At 41.3% G+C, this 17,242-nt stretch overlaps 1 protein-coding gene across 1 annotated transcript in view; it reads left to right on the plus strand.

Annotated features, from left to right (window-relative positions):
- Window positions 1–17,242, plus strand: part of LOC139691556 (cyclic AMP response element-binding protein A-like) — a 78,106-nt gene that overhangs the window by 16,640 nt on the left and 44,224 nt on the right. Inside the window, exon 2 of the mRNA XM_071589430.1 lies at window positions 5,518–5,752. Within this exon, the coding sequence (XP_071445531.1) occupies window positions 5,518–5,752 (235 nt within the window). The remainder of the gene's footprint in view (window positions 1–5,517; window positions 5,753–17,242) is intronic.

Genomic DNA, 17,242 nt, shown 5'->3' on the forward strand with positions numbered 1-17,242 from the left:
GCAACTCTTGGGGTTTCTTCCCTCGGAACATGAGTGCTCTGTCTCCCCCCCCACAATCTGTGAGCCCCCGCTTTTGAAACGCACGTGCGAAAATTTTAAGTAGCACCAGAGGCCACCCGCGGCTATCACGATTTCGAACTGCGACCTTTCAAAGGTTATAGAGGCAAATAATGCTCCAGCAAGACCGCCCGATAATATCCGGAAATCTCCGCGCGGAAAAACTTTCACTTCGGTTTGCAGTGAAACTCTCCGATTCTTTTTGTGACTTATTTTCGTTTCGAGTTTTATTAAAAGATTGAGAGATAGTACCTCGCCAAGTCGATCGGATAATTGTGGTGCTAAATCCATCCGCTTACTTTTATTTCGTGTGCGTTTAGCTTACAACTCGTTCTGGTGTTCATTTTAATCGTTTTGCTCTGATTAAATGCACGAATTCATTCCCAGGAAGTTCCGTTGGTACGGAGAGTCGATTTGAGAGAAACGGTGTCAGTATGAAAAATGGCTTTCGGTTTCGAGAAATTTCTATGGCGCTAAGGACCGAGCACGATGAATGTTAAAATTTTGTAATGACAATCTATAATTTCATTTTTTCAAAGCGTTGTGAGGGTAAATAATGAGTTTTACGTACGCTTAAAAGCGTATGTGCTTTGCACCTCGTTCTCCTCTTGTAAAATGTATGTCGTACTATATATAGAAATATAATTACTAAATGTGCTTCATGCAGTCCGCCTCCTCTTAGTGTAATGCGTATTCATTTTTCAGCACTGCAATCACGTCTTGCCTCGAATTCTTTTTTTTTAATATTTTCCCCGAAAATTCTGTGATATGGAATGTAGTTGAGCTTCAATGACTCTCGGTGCCAAAAGAAATGAAGGGCAGTGATGAAAAATTTCCGTCGGTGAAGTAAAAAGAAGTAGATCGCTTATTAATGACTAAGGAAAACCCTGCTGGGCCTTTAAGTGGTTCATACATCATTTTCATGACAGACACTCTTGTTCTTTTTTCAAATCCCGGAATATATTCATAACGGTCCGCTATCAACTGGAGTTTAGTAAGGGAAAATATTGACGTTTACTTTATAATTCCAACTAAGCTGCCTGCGTATAAACTTGATGTAGTTTTCTTGGTGATAAATGGCGAAAACCTTCGCACGGATGTTGATATAATACATATAATGCCCTAAATGTATTGCTTTTTATTTTCTACCATCTGCAATTAGGCAGCTTATCCTTTTTTCGGTGACATTTTTAGTAAGCGTTAGTCATTGAAGCATTTATTTTTTTGAGACACGTTATTGCTTTCTGTCGAAACTATATTCAGTGATGTTATTGAATTAAATAATTACTTCAAAACATTCCTTATCATTTTTATTTTTTTTCTGCCCATAAATATCGGAGAGGATTTGCGCAGCACACGTGTCTTTAGATGGCATAGTCTACCCTTGCCGTTGGTCTACATTTTTTGCTAAAGTAAGCCAGCAATGTCAGCGGCGTGTGAAGAGTCAAGGATATTTAGCGCAGGTTGACGGTAACTTTTCTTCGCCACCTCTGATTACCCATAAAGTTGTGTTATTTTTTTTAATTGCAAATGTTAGCGAGTTAAAAAAATTCCAAACGCTGGAAAGAGTCGCGTCGGTGCGTTTAAACTGTGCTGCATGCCGCACTCACCGTCCCCATTAGTTTTCGTCAGGTGGATTGGGTTTTTAGCGTCGGCCATTAGCACATTATCGCCCCAAGGGTGACAGGATGGGCCCGCTACTCTTTTTTTCAGTCCATTCATCCGCGCCCATCCATTATCTACTCCTTTTGAGTTTCCCTCGCCCAGGTTTAATGTCCCTTCCGAAGGACACACAAGTCGTAATCGGCGGCAAGAGATAGCACGTTACAGTGGCGGTAGCTGCTCTGTTGGTGTAAGTAGTAGTATTGACGGTATCACATTGTTTACTTCCCTTGAGATTGTGTCAGGTTACACTCCAATTTATACGTAAACTGAAATTTTTGTAATGTGGAATCTCCGAAGCACCAGAAACTTCCAAAGGGGGAATTAAAGGAATACCAGTAATGAACGTTCATTTTCGAATAGAAGGACGGAAGCCCAGGAAAACATGGACGAAAGCATTAGGTGTATCTTTTATTTGGTCCATGAATGTTTCTGTTTCAATCTGATGAAGACGGGGAATAAAATACCAGACTTCATGAGATTGTTTAAACGTTTAAACTTCAACTCCGAATGTTAACTCATTTTCCTCATTCAGTCAGTTTTTTGGACTGTGACCTATTTTTTGAATGGAAACTTATTTAGCTAGATTAAATATTTAATACAATTAGATTTAATTTTATTCAATGCGTAATAAAACCGTCATGCATTATGTTCTTCATTCTTGCTAGGACTTTCATGCCGGGAATCGGGATGGTGCGGTAGTTTAATGTAATGGCTTCTCATCCTGAGGGCCCGAGTTCGAATCCCGGAGTCGACTAGGTTTTTCTGAGTTATTCCGATCCCTGCATGGGGCGCTGTATGGAGAGCCTTTTAAGTGAGTACACTCCGTCGGATGGGCGGTTGAACTGTGGACCTCTTGATGCCTTTGGTTTAGAGAAACCGAACGCCGGGTTTTTCTCCATCCTCCTCATGTTTCATAGTCTGAAGAGCCTATCCCTAATGGAGCAAATGACCTAAGCTGATTGCCACCTTTCCGTAGCAAATGATACAAAGATGTCCATTACCTTGTTTGAACTTTTCAACATGTCCCCGAAAAATCACGTTGTCCCCTGAGATTACGCCTTTGGCAAGTTAAACCATTTAAATTTAAGCAGGTATTATTGCCCGTATAATTTAAAGGTATTGATAATTTGTGGCTAGGCAATGATAAACATTAAGTGAAGGCAAATTGACATTTTTTGTTTGTTAAACTCCTTTCTTAATGCATCATTAGTACAATTAGGAACTCTAAGTGTTGACTTTTTATTTTATTCCAACGAGTCTTAATTATTTCAACTTGGTTTGATGATTCGCTTCACCTTTGAAGGCCGCGGTGCTGTTTAAAATTAGCCACCGTTCAATCTCGTTTGCATTGCAGTTCAGAAAGCAGAATGAATGAGCCTAAAAGATATTTTCAGGCATTTATGAAGCCAATGCCTTCCATTAAGTCATATCTAAGGTCGCGGTCGCTGCCTTGTTTTCACGGCTAGTAGTAAGAGAGTTTCAAATTAGATGAAAATAATACAGAAACTTCTGCGAGTCCTGAAGATACCACAGTTTAGTGAAAAGTATTGACCTGTGAGTTATATTTTCTGTTGAACGCAAAGTCTGTGATACTTTTCCATCATCATGATGGAATTCCACAAAGTCTCGGTCGCGACTATCTATCAGAAGTAGAAAGTTAGAATTTAATATGAAAAGAATCGAAAATTATAACGTAATCAAGTCGTTAACATTAATTTTTTCCAGATTTGTGCGGCAGAATTTCTCATGACGGAAGCCTGGCTTTCCTGCTGACTTCCAAACGGAGCGAGAAAAATCGGCCTCTGGGAACAATCTCCGAGAATGGCCCCGAAAGAATATTAAAGATTCCGAAGATGATGTTTCCGAGCCATTATATCATTTTTTGCCGCCGCACGATTTACATAATTTCTCCTTTCCCCCGATTCCATAGCGCATTAATACACGAATGAGAATTACGTCACGACACGGTACTTGCATGAATAAAAGCCTTACGTTTGTTAAATTTTTGACGAGGAATATGACGCCCAGACGCCATATCTGGACGTTATTTTTCAGGCGTTCCGCCGAAGGATAAGCGTCCTCTCGGGCCGTGTCCCTTTCTACCTGCACCTCACCCGTTGTTGACAACGCCATCCGACGGGCAAACAACTTGGCTCGCCCCGCGGGCGCTCGTTCTCCCAGCCGATGCGGGCGTTGATGTCACCAGCCCCTTCAGAGGTTCGCTCCGCCTCCCTCGCCTTGTTTTTCCTCCGGTGAGAAGTGGAAATGGGAGTGGAGGGCCCGGGGGATGAGGATTAAGTTTTGAGTGCGCAATGGAATTGGGGAAATGGCTTCCCCGGAATTGCAAATTTGTTTTGACGTACTGGGCTTGCTTTTTGTGAGAGAAATGGCGGGATGACCGCCGTGTGCGTGGCGGAGTGTGTCAGTGCAATTAGCGAAAATTTTTCCGCTTAGCGAAAACATACAAAAAGTACGTCATCATGAAGAGATGGAATCTGGACGAGTTTTAATTTCTCAATTATTTCCATGAATTAATCAAATCGGTTCCTAAGAACTAAATGCAGTCCGGTGTCACTGTTAGTCAACAAAGACTGTTAAGCGATTGTCTTAGACTGATATTTTTCGATGTGCATTACCATACGGATTCCATTTTTATTTTTCACCGCTAACCTATCACATTTAAGCGGGGGCCCAGCCATGACCCTCTATTTAAAATCAATGGCCATAAACATTAGCTGTGGCTCCATTTGAAGGTGTCGTTTGCGAAATGAATTAAACTTTTCTTTATTTTCGCAATAACCATGCGCTTACTTTAAGTTGGTATGGTTGTTTGCATAAATAAACGAACTCAAAATTTTAACCAATTGAATAGCCGAGCAAAATTTTCCCCTAGGCGAAGTGGAAACAGCTGGTTTGGCCTCCCAGTCGACGTTCTGTTTATCGGCAATCTTGTCCTGAATTCAGTAGCTTGAATTCGTTACAACTATTTCCGTTGTTGAAACGCAATAATCACACCAGAAAAATGGTTGAAAATCATTACATCCTCTTTACTGACGGAACCAGATCTAAAATTCCCCTTCTAAAAGTGCTTCACTGCCGAAAATTCATCGAATTCAACTTTATTTCTGCATGATGTGATGCAGAATGTAAGTTATCGATATCCTACGTACACCCATAAAAGATAACCAATGGCACCAAACAGCCGCATACGAACCTCGTAATGCTGCAAGGTGAGTCGGGCGAAAGTGGAGGAAATTTATCGATTGTGTTCTTTGAAAATATAGGGAATTTGATATTCGTATCGGGATTTTGTCAATGGTAATTGGAAATCCCCAATGAGAAACCTTTCCTTCGCTTGTGACATCAGATCCTGTTTGTTGTAAGACCATCACGCTGGCAGGAAGTGGCAAAATAAATTTGTTCGAGTTAGACGTGATGTTGTGGAAGGCGAACATGATCGCTTCGTAGCTGATAATAATGGAAAGTAACAACGGAACAGTACATTATCGATTTCTACAAATCAAACTGGCAAAAACCTTAACTTCTTACCAACTCAAAACCAAATAACCAACGTAAAAAATACCTAATTAGTTTCATAACGCTTCAGAAGGAAAATATCGGCAGCGCAGAATTTTCGTCGTGAAAATCTGTTAAAAAAGTTGGGAAATAGTACATTGTGGAATAGAAGTGACCACCCTATAGGGGCAATGGGTAATGAGTTTGTTATTGAGTCCTCGTGCATCAATCAGATCCTCATCCTTCGCTAACCATCCGACGTGTTCTTGTTCTTTCCAGGCCATCCATGAAGTTTTCCGCTCCGGGACAGAGCCAGAGGTGGAATGGTGCGCGGCGGCGGATGCCCTCCTGCAGGACGAGGTCCGCACCCCCCCGGTGGTCTTCAGAGATCGGTTGATGACGGACGCTGTGCTCGGAAACATGCCCATCAAGACAGAACACTCCTACAGTCTTTCCTCAGACGGAGACTCAATGAGCGCAGATTCACCCATCAGCCTTGAAAGCAAAATGGACGGTAAGTCAACAAAATGCAGATATACTTGTTTCCTAATGCTAGTTTAGTGGAAGAGAATAAGATTAAAACGGCATGCACTGCAAAACTAACGATGCGACCAAACCGTTGCCAAAAGGCAATGAATAGCCTTTGCGAAACGAAAAAAAATGTTAGCGTTTGTATTAGTCATTAAGTTTCTATCAACCTAAACTGTTTTCGTCTTTCGGCTCGTAGCCATGTTCATTTAGAGAAGACTTGTGTACAGTGTCTCTTCAGTCAAAAAGATTTCTGTCTGGCACATTCCGAGCGAGGCGTAATTGTGTAGTAGAGAGATATTTCAGACACTTGAGGTAATTTACCCCGGGATCATGTCAGTAGCGTCTGAACAAGTCACCACGACATCTAAGAAAAAATCAATCCTTAGAAACTATTGCTCGGTAAAATTATGCATCGGGCTGTCATAAATACGAGGATATTAGTGAGGAAAGACTAAATTGCCTGATAATCCGCTGGAGTCGGTACGTGTGGGAGTACGAGTCGTATATTTGGTGGCTTTTTAAAAAGATTTGTATTGAAAATAGCTGAACTAGTTTAACGCTGAATAATTGCACACTATTAACGTCAAAAGTTTTGTCAATGCGCAATGCTTGGGTTAAAATGCTGGTGGTTGCTGGCGTTGATTCGAGCGTAACCTAAATGGTTTTCCGAGTATTAGATCGTTCGCTGGTGGTAGACAAAAGAGAACTGGACCCATTACCGTGAATCTGTAAAATTCACACGCCCTGGACATTCGCATGAAGTAATCTTTAAACTCACTCATCAATTTCATTAGTCTTCTGGTTTATTATGGATGTGATATTTGGTTGAAAAAAGTGTTTTGCTATACCTCAAAATTATCCACGTGAATAGTAATTTACATTTAGTGAAACCCCTGCCACACACCCTAGCACTGGCTTGCAGGGTGTCATTTGGAAAAAAGCTGATGTGTGTGCAAAACAAGTTCTGTTTATTAATTGATTCAATTTAAAGTCCAGACTATTTAGCTAATTTTCATCTCTCTGAATCATTTTCTGGCAAAATAAAGAAGCCAATTGTGGTTCAAACTTATTTTACAATTATATTTTTTCAAACAACATTAGATTGTTGTCATTCTATTTCAGAAATGCGCATATTCAATTTAATTTATTTCTGAACAGATAATGGTTGCTCTTGTTCGCAACCCTTATTATTTATTGACTAGGGATTTGATCGAATGTCGAAGGCCATAACTGAAGTAATATTATTTTATTATTTATGTTGATATATTTTCTTTTTAATTCAAAGTGTGGCAAATGGTTGTAATAAAAAAATTGTTCATTTTATTTTCTATTCCGTTACTTCTGCACGGGATAAATTTCCCAAAACTGATATACGTGTAAATATATTTATTCCTATTTATCAAAGACACAAATAGCACAGTGAGAAGGCAACGTGCGTCCTTCGCGTATTGAGTCAAATCAGTGGCTGTACCCTTCCAATGGCGCCGTCTCCTTTTTGCTCTCCTTCCGCCAGCGGTTCAGAACGTTGCCCGAATTCGTCTTGCGAGACGTCTTACGGCGCGCGGGTGTACCGTTCTTTGCGCTCGAGGCCGGGCGTCATGCTCCGCCACCCCATCGGTTCGTCGTGATCTAAGTGCAGAGAGAAGACCGGGGAGATAGGCGCCAAAGGCTTCGAAAAACCTCGCCTCTTCACGGAAAACGGTGCCGTCGATTCTGAAGGCAACCGCTGCGAAGTTTTCCCATTAACAGGGGGCTTGAAATTGGGGTTTCGGTTATTGCCAATTATCCTTTCTCAACCCTGCAAAACAATTCATTTCCATAGGCGAAAACAAACTTTGGAATTTTTTTATCATATCCATTGTTTCGTGACGCGTTATTTCACATTTTTTTTATTCTCCGTAAATGTTCAATCACTCATTCGCTCAAGCACATCACTTGTTGTTTCTGACCAACCCGGCTTTGAGCATCCCGATACATTTTACCTAGTTCGTTCTTTTTACCTGCAGAGATACTTATTTTATATTTATGTGCGCAAACGTACGTATATTTACACTTACGTATTAAAACCAATGATTTTAGAAGCACTTGTGTTCATTTCTCCTGCAATCGTTCTATTTTAAGCATTCGTTTAGACGCCGATTCAGGTTCGGCTGTGCTTTTCTTATTACCCTCAAATTTCAATGAAATCTAAATGCGACTCATTACGTTGAAACGGTTTCTTCATATAGAAGTAGTCGTTTAAGATAGGTTTTAGATTGACACAATCCTACGTAATGGTGCAACGATACATTTCCTCGCCTCTCCTAACAAAACGCAACCTGACATCCGACACGACAATAAACCCTTTCCGCGTACTTTCTTCATCCCTTCATGAGTTTTAACATCCCTGTTCTTTACCTTTCCGTTTATCAGTTGTCTAGCATTCTCCCCATGTGTAGCGGTACTCCTATTTTCATTTCCCATCAAAATCTCTGATTCTACTTTTTCTGCACCCTTTGGATCTCTCCCAAGAATTCTTTCTCCTCCCCTTGAATCATGCCGAGCACTTCTTCGATTCATTTCCTTTATTCCGATTATACTCATTCCATCCGTCACACACTAATTTCAAAAGCCTCCGAGATTCACCTATCATCCTGCTTCAATGACCATGTTTCCGTGCCGTACTAAACCACCCCCAAAATCATAGTTTGAATGAGTCTTTTCTTAGCATACTCAATCTGCTTTCCTGTCTTCAAGTTCCCTTCTCCTCGTGAAAGCTTCTTTGCATAGTTGTTCTCCTTATGTCCCGACTACTTAGACCATTTTGGTCCGGAACGCTTCCAAGAAAGGCAAACTCTTCTACCTGCTCCAGTATGCTATGACCTCCTATTTTGGAAAATATTTTGCTTTTATCAGGAGGAACATAAGTGCCGTGAGGTTTTTTCTTGTTTATCGTGCGAATAGATTCCACCAGGTGACGAAAGTAGTAGTTTCTCTTTTTTTACTTATATTTTTTTCTCTTTTATCATTGATCTCCCTCTCTCTCTCTCCCTCTCCCCATCCTTGTTCTACGCCTCCGTCCACATCATCCCCCGCGGTCGGTCATTTCTCTCGTTCAAGGTATGCCTTCCGATTCCTGCGAGGCCATTGTTCGCATTTCGACCTCTGCGAGCATCTCCCTTATCCTTCAAAGGGTTAAAGAGCTCTCCGGAGCGAGTCGGGTCGTCCCATTCGCCTTATTCCTTCGAGCTCGGGAACCGTTCGATACTTGCGGATAAGGGTCGACCTTCCGACGGCGCCTCATGAAAGCGGAGGAGGAAACGCGAGCACCTATTTTAAAAGTCTTGACTGCGTTCATGTGCCTCACGCCCCTCCCTAGCCCGAGTTCAAAGCACTCCGAAGTAATGGGATTTCGTTCAGAAAGTTACGCCTTTCGAAAAACGTCTCATTTTCCCTGTCGCCGCCAGGAAAGCTTGCCGGCGGGTTGAAGATGAGAATGGTGCCGTAAAATAAGACCGTGGAGATGAAGATGTTATGAATATATATGAATTCTTTCCTTCCGCAATGTTAAGTGGGTTGGAAATGCGTGAAAGTGATGATATGAGAAGGAGTCCAAATTTGCTAACTCCAGTCTGTTTTGACTTTATATTTTCCTCCATTTTTAGTGTCTTAGTATCCATTCCATTCTGCACCGATTAACCACCTTGTCGCTTAAACGACGAAATAAAACCTGGACGCTACTTTAAAAAAATGATTGCATTATTTTTGCACTGTGAGTGGTTGTAAAATATAAAAAAAATGAATACGACAATTATGAAATAGAAAAATAAGGTTAACAAGTAAATTAAATGAGTTTCATTTCAATCTATTACTTTTAGTATTGAAAAAGTGCGTTGATTCTAAAAAAATATCATTATCGGTTTTTTTAAAGTCTTAAGATTGATAGTTGCACTCCTTCTTCGCCGTACACACCCTTTTTATCTGTCTTGCAATATTTCTTTATTAGCTGTAAAATTCAAAGATTATACCCATCATTTTCCCTTTTAATCCTTAGTTTCGTTTTTCTTTCCCTACGCTTTTTGTAAATTCATAGTGAGTCCTGTGTCACATGAAGATATTTGCGCAACTTTACTCAGGAACTAAACTTTGGAATGACCAATGCGTAAACGTATAGGAGGAAACATAAGCATTCAGACGTATAAGGAACTTAATATTGCGTCTCATGTGATTTTTACTTATAAGTTTTCACCTTCCAGACTCGCCTGTCACATTAAATTACATTTCATTACACATGATGTTAGAAAATGACCCTTGGAAAGGATTGAGTAAACTGATTCTACAAATATGTTATGGAGGCAGGATAGCTCGATTAATGCAGTTGTGGAAGGCAAAAACGTCAAGTAAATTTGCAGGAGAAGATTACCGATGAGAAAATTGAAAAAAATACGGAGAGCATGAAAGTCAATAGGTATGAACTCTAGGAGAGATTAGCCGATAAGAAGGTTTGTAGCGAGTTCCTCTTGACCTAGGATTGACGGAACATTAATGATTATGAATCTGATAAAATTTAATGAAATTCACTGTCCTAACTTAATTATCTTTCATTCGGGTGTGTAAGCTTATCGTTGAATAATTGGTCGATTATTTGGTTTATGAAAATTAAAACTCTAGTGAACGAAAATGATATTTCATTGGCTTATTCGTAGTTAATTCGTAAGCTGTTTTTTTATTGCGGTTGGTAATCTTAGGCTTAAAAAATTAGAAACATCACTGTGTATGAATACACGTTCCTCAATTGGCGAATGATTTGTTGCCTAGCATCTGAAAGGGTTTTCATGGCTGAGTTGAGTTACAATGATTTGACCTTTAGTCCGCGCCAATACATGCCAGCGTGTGGGTAATTACTGCACCGCGCCACCGACTCTGAAGGCTAAGCGGTTTTCGTTTAAGTTCCTTCGAAGGCACTCCTCCGAGGGAAGAATTTAGGAAATTATGTGCGAATGAAAATTTATAAACGGCGTGGAAACTGCAAATAACTCCGCGGGACAAGAGACAATGGAGAGCGCAAGGGAGTTAACTAGCGCGCATCTATAAACATGTCGTGCATGCCCATGGCATAAATTTCGCACAACCGTTCCCTAATGGTAGACCAGAAAGACGTCGCTAATCCGTGAAATCTCTTGCTCCAACAAGCCGATCGCAGAGGAAAACAATGAATTCCGATATTTATGGAGACTGACCTCAAGGAATAGGTCAGGATAAGCGATGGGAGAATCAAGAGCCTCCCCACTCCCCCCTCCTGCACAAACGGGTTCCGTCTGCTATACGTCGGCGAAGCTGGTTAAGTTTCCCCTTTGTCCGACTTAGATTCATATTTTTTTTTAACGGACAAGGGTTATATCAACCGCAGTCAAGAAGGAAAGGCGCAGGCTTTACTGGAGATATCCAGCTCCTCTGAAGGAGCACATTTGTTATTCCAAGGTCGTGTTCATTGGGTACTCCATTTTACAACCGCCCACAGGGTTCGTTTCCGGAATGCTTTGACCTTCATCCGTCCGTTATTCCATTGTTGCGGTAGGGGTGGTCGCTTATTCTCCCACCCCCTTTCCGTCCCCACACCCTCCGATTGATAGTGCGCGCTCTCTTGATACCCCCGTCTCGCCCGAGTCGTCTACGTTCTCTCTCAATATTCCTTCCTTTTTTTTAACAAAAAACAACCCCTCCTCAAGATTTGCCGAAGGCGACACCCTCCGGAGATTCTCGCATGAGATTGCTTCGCTCTCTCCTTGCGTAATTCTCCCCTCCCTTTTTAATCGCGCCCCGCGTGTTTCTCACGGCGCTCCAGAGGCCTTTCTCGAGTCGAGATCCGCGCGGGGCCGCAGAAAATCTCTTTTGAAGACCGCACCTACGTTGACGTCAACCCTGACAAAACCGCGGATCGACCCCTTCGGGACAAATCGAAAGAAAGCGCCACACAGCTGCCTTTCCCTGCCTCTATCCCTCACACCCCCCCCCCCCTCTGTTTCTCTCACTTTTTCCAATTCCCCCCGGGGCTAACTCTTCCCCCACCTCCTTCCCGGTCGTATCCTCGGAAATAATACCCTTTCTTCGCTAGGCGTCGTTCGTATCTTTATCTTCCGGGTGTGCTTGCGGTAGTGGTAGGGGGTGGGGGAGAGATATAGGCGTGAAACGGCTCTTCGTCGAGAGGAGAATGCCTGCGAGCCTTCTTCGGAGTGTTTAGCGAGCCTTTTGTAATGTTTTCCGGGAATTCAAACGTTTGGAACGAGGGGAGAAATGAATCGGTGTGCGTGGATTGTCAACTCGGCGGTTTGCGGCGATCAAGCTTCCCGTCTTTTGTTAATTCGTGCTATTATCGAAGCCGTGAGTCTACATCATTTCTTGAACGAGTCTCATAATCTCTGCTGATCCCCGATTGTAGCTAATTGTGGGTTCTTTGCCCGAGATGACTGTCATTTGGTGTAGGAGTTGGCGATGGGAAGGAATTGCCGCTCGAATGAGCGCGCGTCGTCTCTCTGGACGCCAATCCTAGCGGTTTTTTCGTACATTCCGTCGGCCCATCACCACGCCAGACGGTACGAGTGGTACCGCTTTCAAAATACGTAATCTCATTTCTGTGGAATCAATATAGTGTCCACAAACGTCTGAAAAGTCCGAACGGTTGTCCTCAAACACGACTTAGTCATGTTTTTATATACTATGACTATTGGATGTATTTTGCCTGTCTGTAGCTTTGATAAGAAGTATGTAGCCGAATCTCGTTACTGCAGATATTAAAAATACGAATTACAGCAATAAATTATGAGGCTTGCCGTGTGCATGCTCATACAATCCACTCCATTGGATTCTATGTGGATCTTTCGGTTTCTTAATTATCTTACGTATTCTTTACTTTTGTTGGCATTTGATTGTTCGTCATTCGCGGAAGCTTGTTGCAGTACTTAAGCATGAGTACATGGTCTTCATCAAGATTCAAGAATTTGAATTTTCAGCATCCACTTCTGTGGGCACTCCAGCGCCAAATAGGTTAAACGTTTCATTGAAAGCTCCGCAGGAATCCGCCTATCTAGATCTGGAAAAATAATTCTTGGGATTCGGGAAAATGGAAGAAAAAGGTTTCTTGATATTAATACGTTCAAAGCAAAGAAAGCTAGACAACCGATCATTTCAGCAGTTAAATCTTTTAATAAATGCTTCTTATTTCGTAAGTTTAAGTCATCTGCTAGGATATTTACTGCGTTTTCCGGATTCAAAATCCTGGAGTATTCATCGACAACTAATTTCACTTTCATTCCATCAATATATTCTGCCTATTTTCAGATAAGTTTCGGCCGGTACCTTCTTATCTTGTATGTATTTATCGTGATTACTTCTTGTCTTGTGCCCTAAATTAATCTCTACTTACCCGTCTAAATACAGCTCACATAAAGAAAATACTACCTTGTATAGAAGGTATACTTAACACGCAGCATCTTTGTTGTGGAATATTTATGTATTTGTCACAAAAATTGTGAATAGTGAAGTATTATTCGTTAGCGTTTCGCCTTTGCATTCCGCTTCATATCCCCCAGGCTACCGGGTTCCTTTAAAAGTGAATCGAAGTATTATTGTGAATAGTAATAACATCAAATTGATAGGTGATTACTATAATAATAGTGGAACTCCATGATCTAGAAGAGACATCATCATCATCCTGAAATGTCGGACTCTTCCTAATGATTAATTATCATTTGGCAGTCGAACGTTTTAAGGCAAGTTTTGTATGAATGCAGGCTAACTGCCGCTAAATTCCTATGACGACTGATTCCGGCGAACAAGTTCCCGCACCTCACAAAACTACGCTCCATATCAAAGTTTTCGCCAATTTTTTCTAAACTTTCTTGCTTAAAATCTCTCCCTCAATCACTTCCTCCATTCTAAAGTTTCTTTGCCTAACGCTATTCTTCTTCTTATATCCCTACTGCTTTTGATTACTTCCGCGATAGGTTAACCAGGTTGCTCCAGTTCAGGATTTCCATTTTTAACTTTTAACTTAGCCTTCCTATTTCTCCTTCGCCTCATAATATTTGTTTTGTTTACATTAAATGCCGTGCAGCGAACCTCATTAGAAGATTGAATACATAATTGAAAACAAAATTAAAAAAGTATGGCTAACTGCATGTCGTATTCGACTGCCAGTATGGAGCGAATACACAATTATCTAACGTTTTTGATTTTTTTGAAAAAAATGGACGAAATCCATCTCTCTTTGATGGTATCAGCTAAGGAAAAAAGGAAAATTGCGGATGTGGAGGTCTGCCCCCCGCCCCCCAACCGTCTCGCCGACCTTGGATTAAAATCGGTGAAACTCTCCCGTCCCGAGGTAAAGAACGTCCCGGGGTGTGTGGGAGTGGAATAAAGGAGCGGGAGCAGCCGGGGGGCGGGGAGCGAGGCTTGGGGGGGGGGAGGATGAGGTAAGGGTTGCGGAAGAAGAAATCTGAGAGGGACGGGAGACATGAGGAAAACAAAAAAATAGAGAATCAAGGCGGGTGTGGAGGGAGGGAAAGAAGAATGGAAGAAAGGCCGGTCATTGACATCGAATTCCATCACGAACTGCTACCATCGACCGTCACGAAGAAAAAAAAACAGAAGAGAAGGAAAAAGAAGGGCCGGGCTGCATCGCAAAAACGTAAAAGGGCCCTCTTTTCCCTCGGTCATTTCGCTCGCCCTATCCGGTGTGCAGATGCAAGAGGACGCTGAAGGACGGTTGGTGGGTGTTGGGAGGGAAACGATTAAACTTGACAGGCATCTTCATCTTTATCGAGCACGGCACGCTTGCTATTGTCACACACACGCGAGAGAGAGAGCGAACGCACGTAGGGGATCCGCCGATATGGAAAACCTCTCTCTTCGGGTGAACTTGAGGAAATTCAGCTGGTATTCTGGGAAAATCGGTTCTCCAAACTTTTCAGGATTATGCCCTTCCCACCCATCATATTTAACCGTCTAGTAAACCCGCTAAAGATTTCCCCCTTTGATGAAAATTCGCTATGGCGACGGCGTGATAGTTCTTTTTACTAGATAGCTCATTGGACTCATAACACCGAAGGGATTAGTTTTGTTTTCTACTTAAGAAGGGTCGTCTACTTTTTGTTACCATGGTATATTAGTTACTTATAACACATTCCCATCTGATTGATGAATTATTTTCAGACTTTCTGCATTATTTTTTTGTTATCCTAGTGGTAGTTTTAAAGTCTCAAAAGCCCAAAAGTTTGAACAACCAAACACAGTAATCATCCCGAATTTTGGTTATGTATAGAAGTAGTATATGTAAGGGTAGAGCTCTCTCTAATTATACGAAACATAATGGGATGTGAAATTCACAAATTAGCAGGGAAGGGGAGCCTGTTCCTTTCCCCCGTGCCGGTTGTGTTTTTCCAGTAAGATCAGGTGCCCGAAAAATCACTCACAGCTGAGGTTGTCCAGAGGCTTCATCCGTAATCGAGCCCCGAAGCCCTCCGGTCAGCAACCCAGCGCCCAACGTATACCCTCAGAACTATCACGCCTCCTTTCGAAAAACATTCCCACGGAAAATTGAGGGAACCAACTCCCTCTCAATCTCGAGTGATTCTCTTTTCCGTACAATTTTCCACTCATTAATGAATTGCCACACCTTCACGTTTGGACTACCGGATTTAACCCTCTTTATCTTCAGGGGCGAAGGTTTGAGGTCTACAGATCTGGGAGCCAGCTCTCTCCCTCTCCATAAATATGAGTTAAAAGTCGTAAATAAGGCAGTTAATGGGAACTGGATTAAAAATTGAGTCCTGAAAAAACCTCCCATTCTACTGTGCGAGGGCCATTCATTTGTTGTACAAAGTCTCGTCAGGCGCACGCATCTACTACTCTCGGCCAAAGGGATACTTTTGCATGTTAATTTCGCTAAAAAGAAAGCTTCAAACCAACCACGGCTTTCACTTAAATATGGATGTCCAAAAATGAACAAAATTGAAACAAAATAGTTGTGCTTGTTTTTTTTTTAGGTACTCAGATTATCAACCCGGCGTTCAGTTCTAAACTCGTTCATCAGCTTCGACTGGCTTGGTCTTTCACTAAATTACCATATTGGATTCAATATCTCATTTTTATTTTGACTCAATTAGTTGCTTGATTTCAACGCGGGGCTAATTTTCATATTTTTTTCCCGACCAGGGTTATTTATTTCTATCCATAAGTCTGACGTCAAGTTTGTGTCCATTATCCTGTTTGTTTTCGTTTCGTCCGATTCCAATTTGGGTGGTCTTTGACGTGTCGTCTGCGCATGATGTGGCGCCAAAATATTGTGGCTTGGAAACCTGTTGAGAAAATTAGCATGGGAGATCCTTTAGAGGAGAGGCGTCTGGAGTCGTGAGCATAGAAATACCTCGGTTTACAAGGTAAACCTCGATTCAAAAAATAATATAGCTATCATTTCCCCCACTGTATTTTAAATTGGCTCATGATTTACGAAAGTGTTCATTGGCTCCTTAACTGAAGACTCAAGAATTTTCATTTACCATTATTTTGCTTCATATGTCAATTCTATTTATGGATGAGGAAGATCCTCGTCTCAGAATCACGTTTCAATTCCGTTGCTTTTGTTTATCTCGTATTTCCAAAAGGCACCCTGTCGACGAATGTACCATCAATTAATCAAGAGATTGTTGGTAATTTTTATTTTGTTTCCGTCATTTCTATCTCTAAATATACGAAGTTTGTGCAGTAGCAACTAGTCAAGTAACTTCCCTGGGAAATATTTTAAAGACGTCGTATTTCCCGTGTAAAATTATTGGAATTGAGGAAGAACTTTCGATATCAATACAGGAAAGCATTTAAGAAATCAGATTAAAGTCTCTATTTAAGTTATTTTAACTTGAATACTCAATGAGTAAATAGGAAAAGATAGATTGGGAGAGGAAAAAATAGTGGTAAAACTTGGGGTTACCTAGTCCTTAAGAGAAAGGTGGAAATGAAATGAGCCTTAACTTTCATTAAAGCGGAATCAACTTCTATAAATCGAGAAACTTTAAGGCATTTGACGTAACATACGTTCACATGGAACTGTTTTATAAGAGCATATCTACCACTAACCCTGTGTATACGATCTCCAAATGGAATTAGAACGTGAATCCAAAATGCTCAGTGTTATTTTGGATATCACTTAGGTTGACATCGTAATATTGCTACTGTCTTCTAAGCAATACATTCGCAGTATGGAAGAGGTTAAATTACCTTTTGTATGTCCATATTAAAAGAGTTGATAGTTTTCCACAGACTTTATTTCACAGTGCAACGCCTTTCACCGACTTGCGGCATCATCACTTAAAACGCTTTGTACTGTGAAATAAAGTCTGGGGAAAATTACAAACTGTTTTAATATGGACATCAAACAATTCCATGAAGTGAAGCCTGAAAGTGTAAAGTATACCTTTTGTATACTCCTAGCGATTGCCCT

The sequence above is a fragment of the Hetaerina americana genome, unplaced genomic scaffold (genome assembly GCF_022747635.1).
Source record: "Hetaerina americana unplaced genomic scaffold, ioHetAmer1.1.p SCAF_38, whole genome shotgun sequence".
NCBI lineage: Eukaryota > Metazoa > Arthropoda > Insecta > Odonata > Calopterygidae > Hetaerina > Hetaerina americana.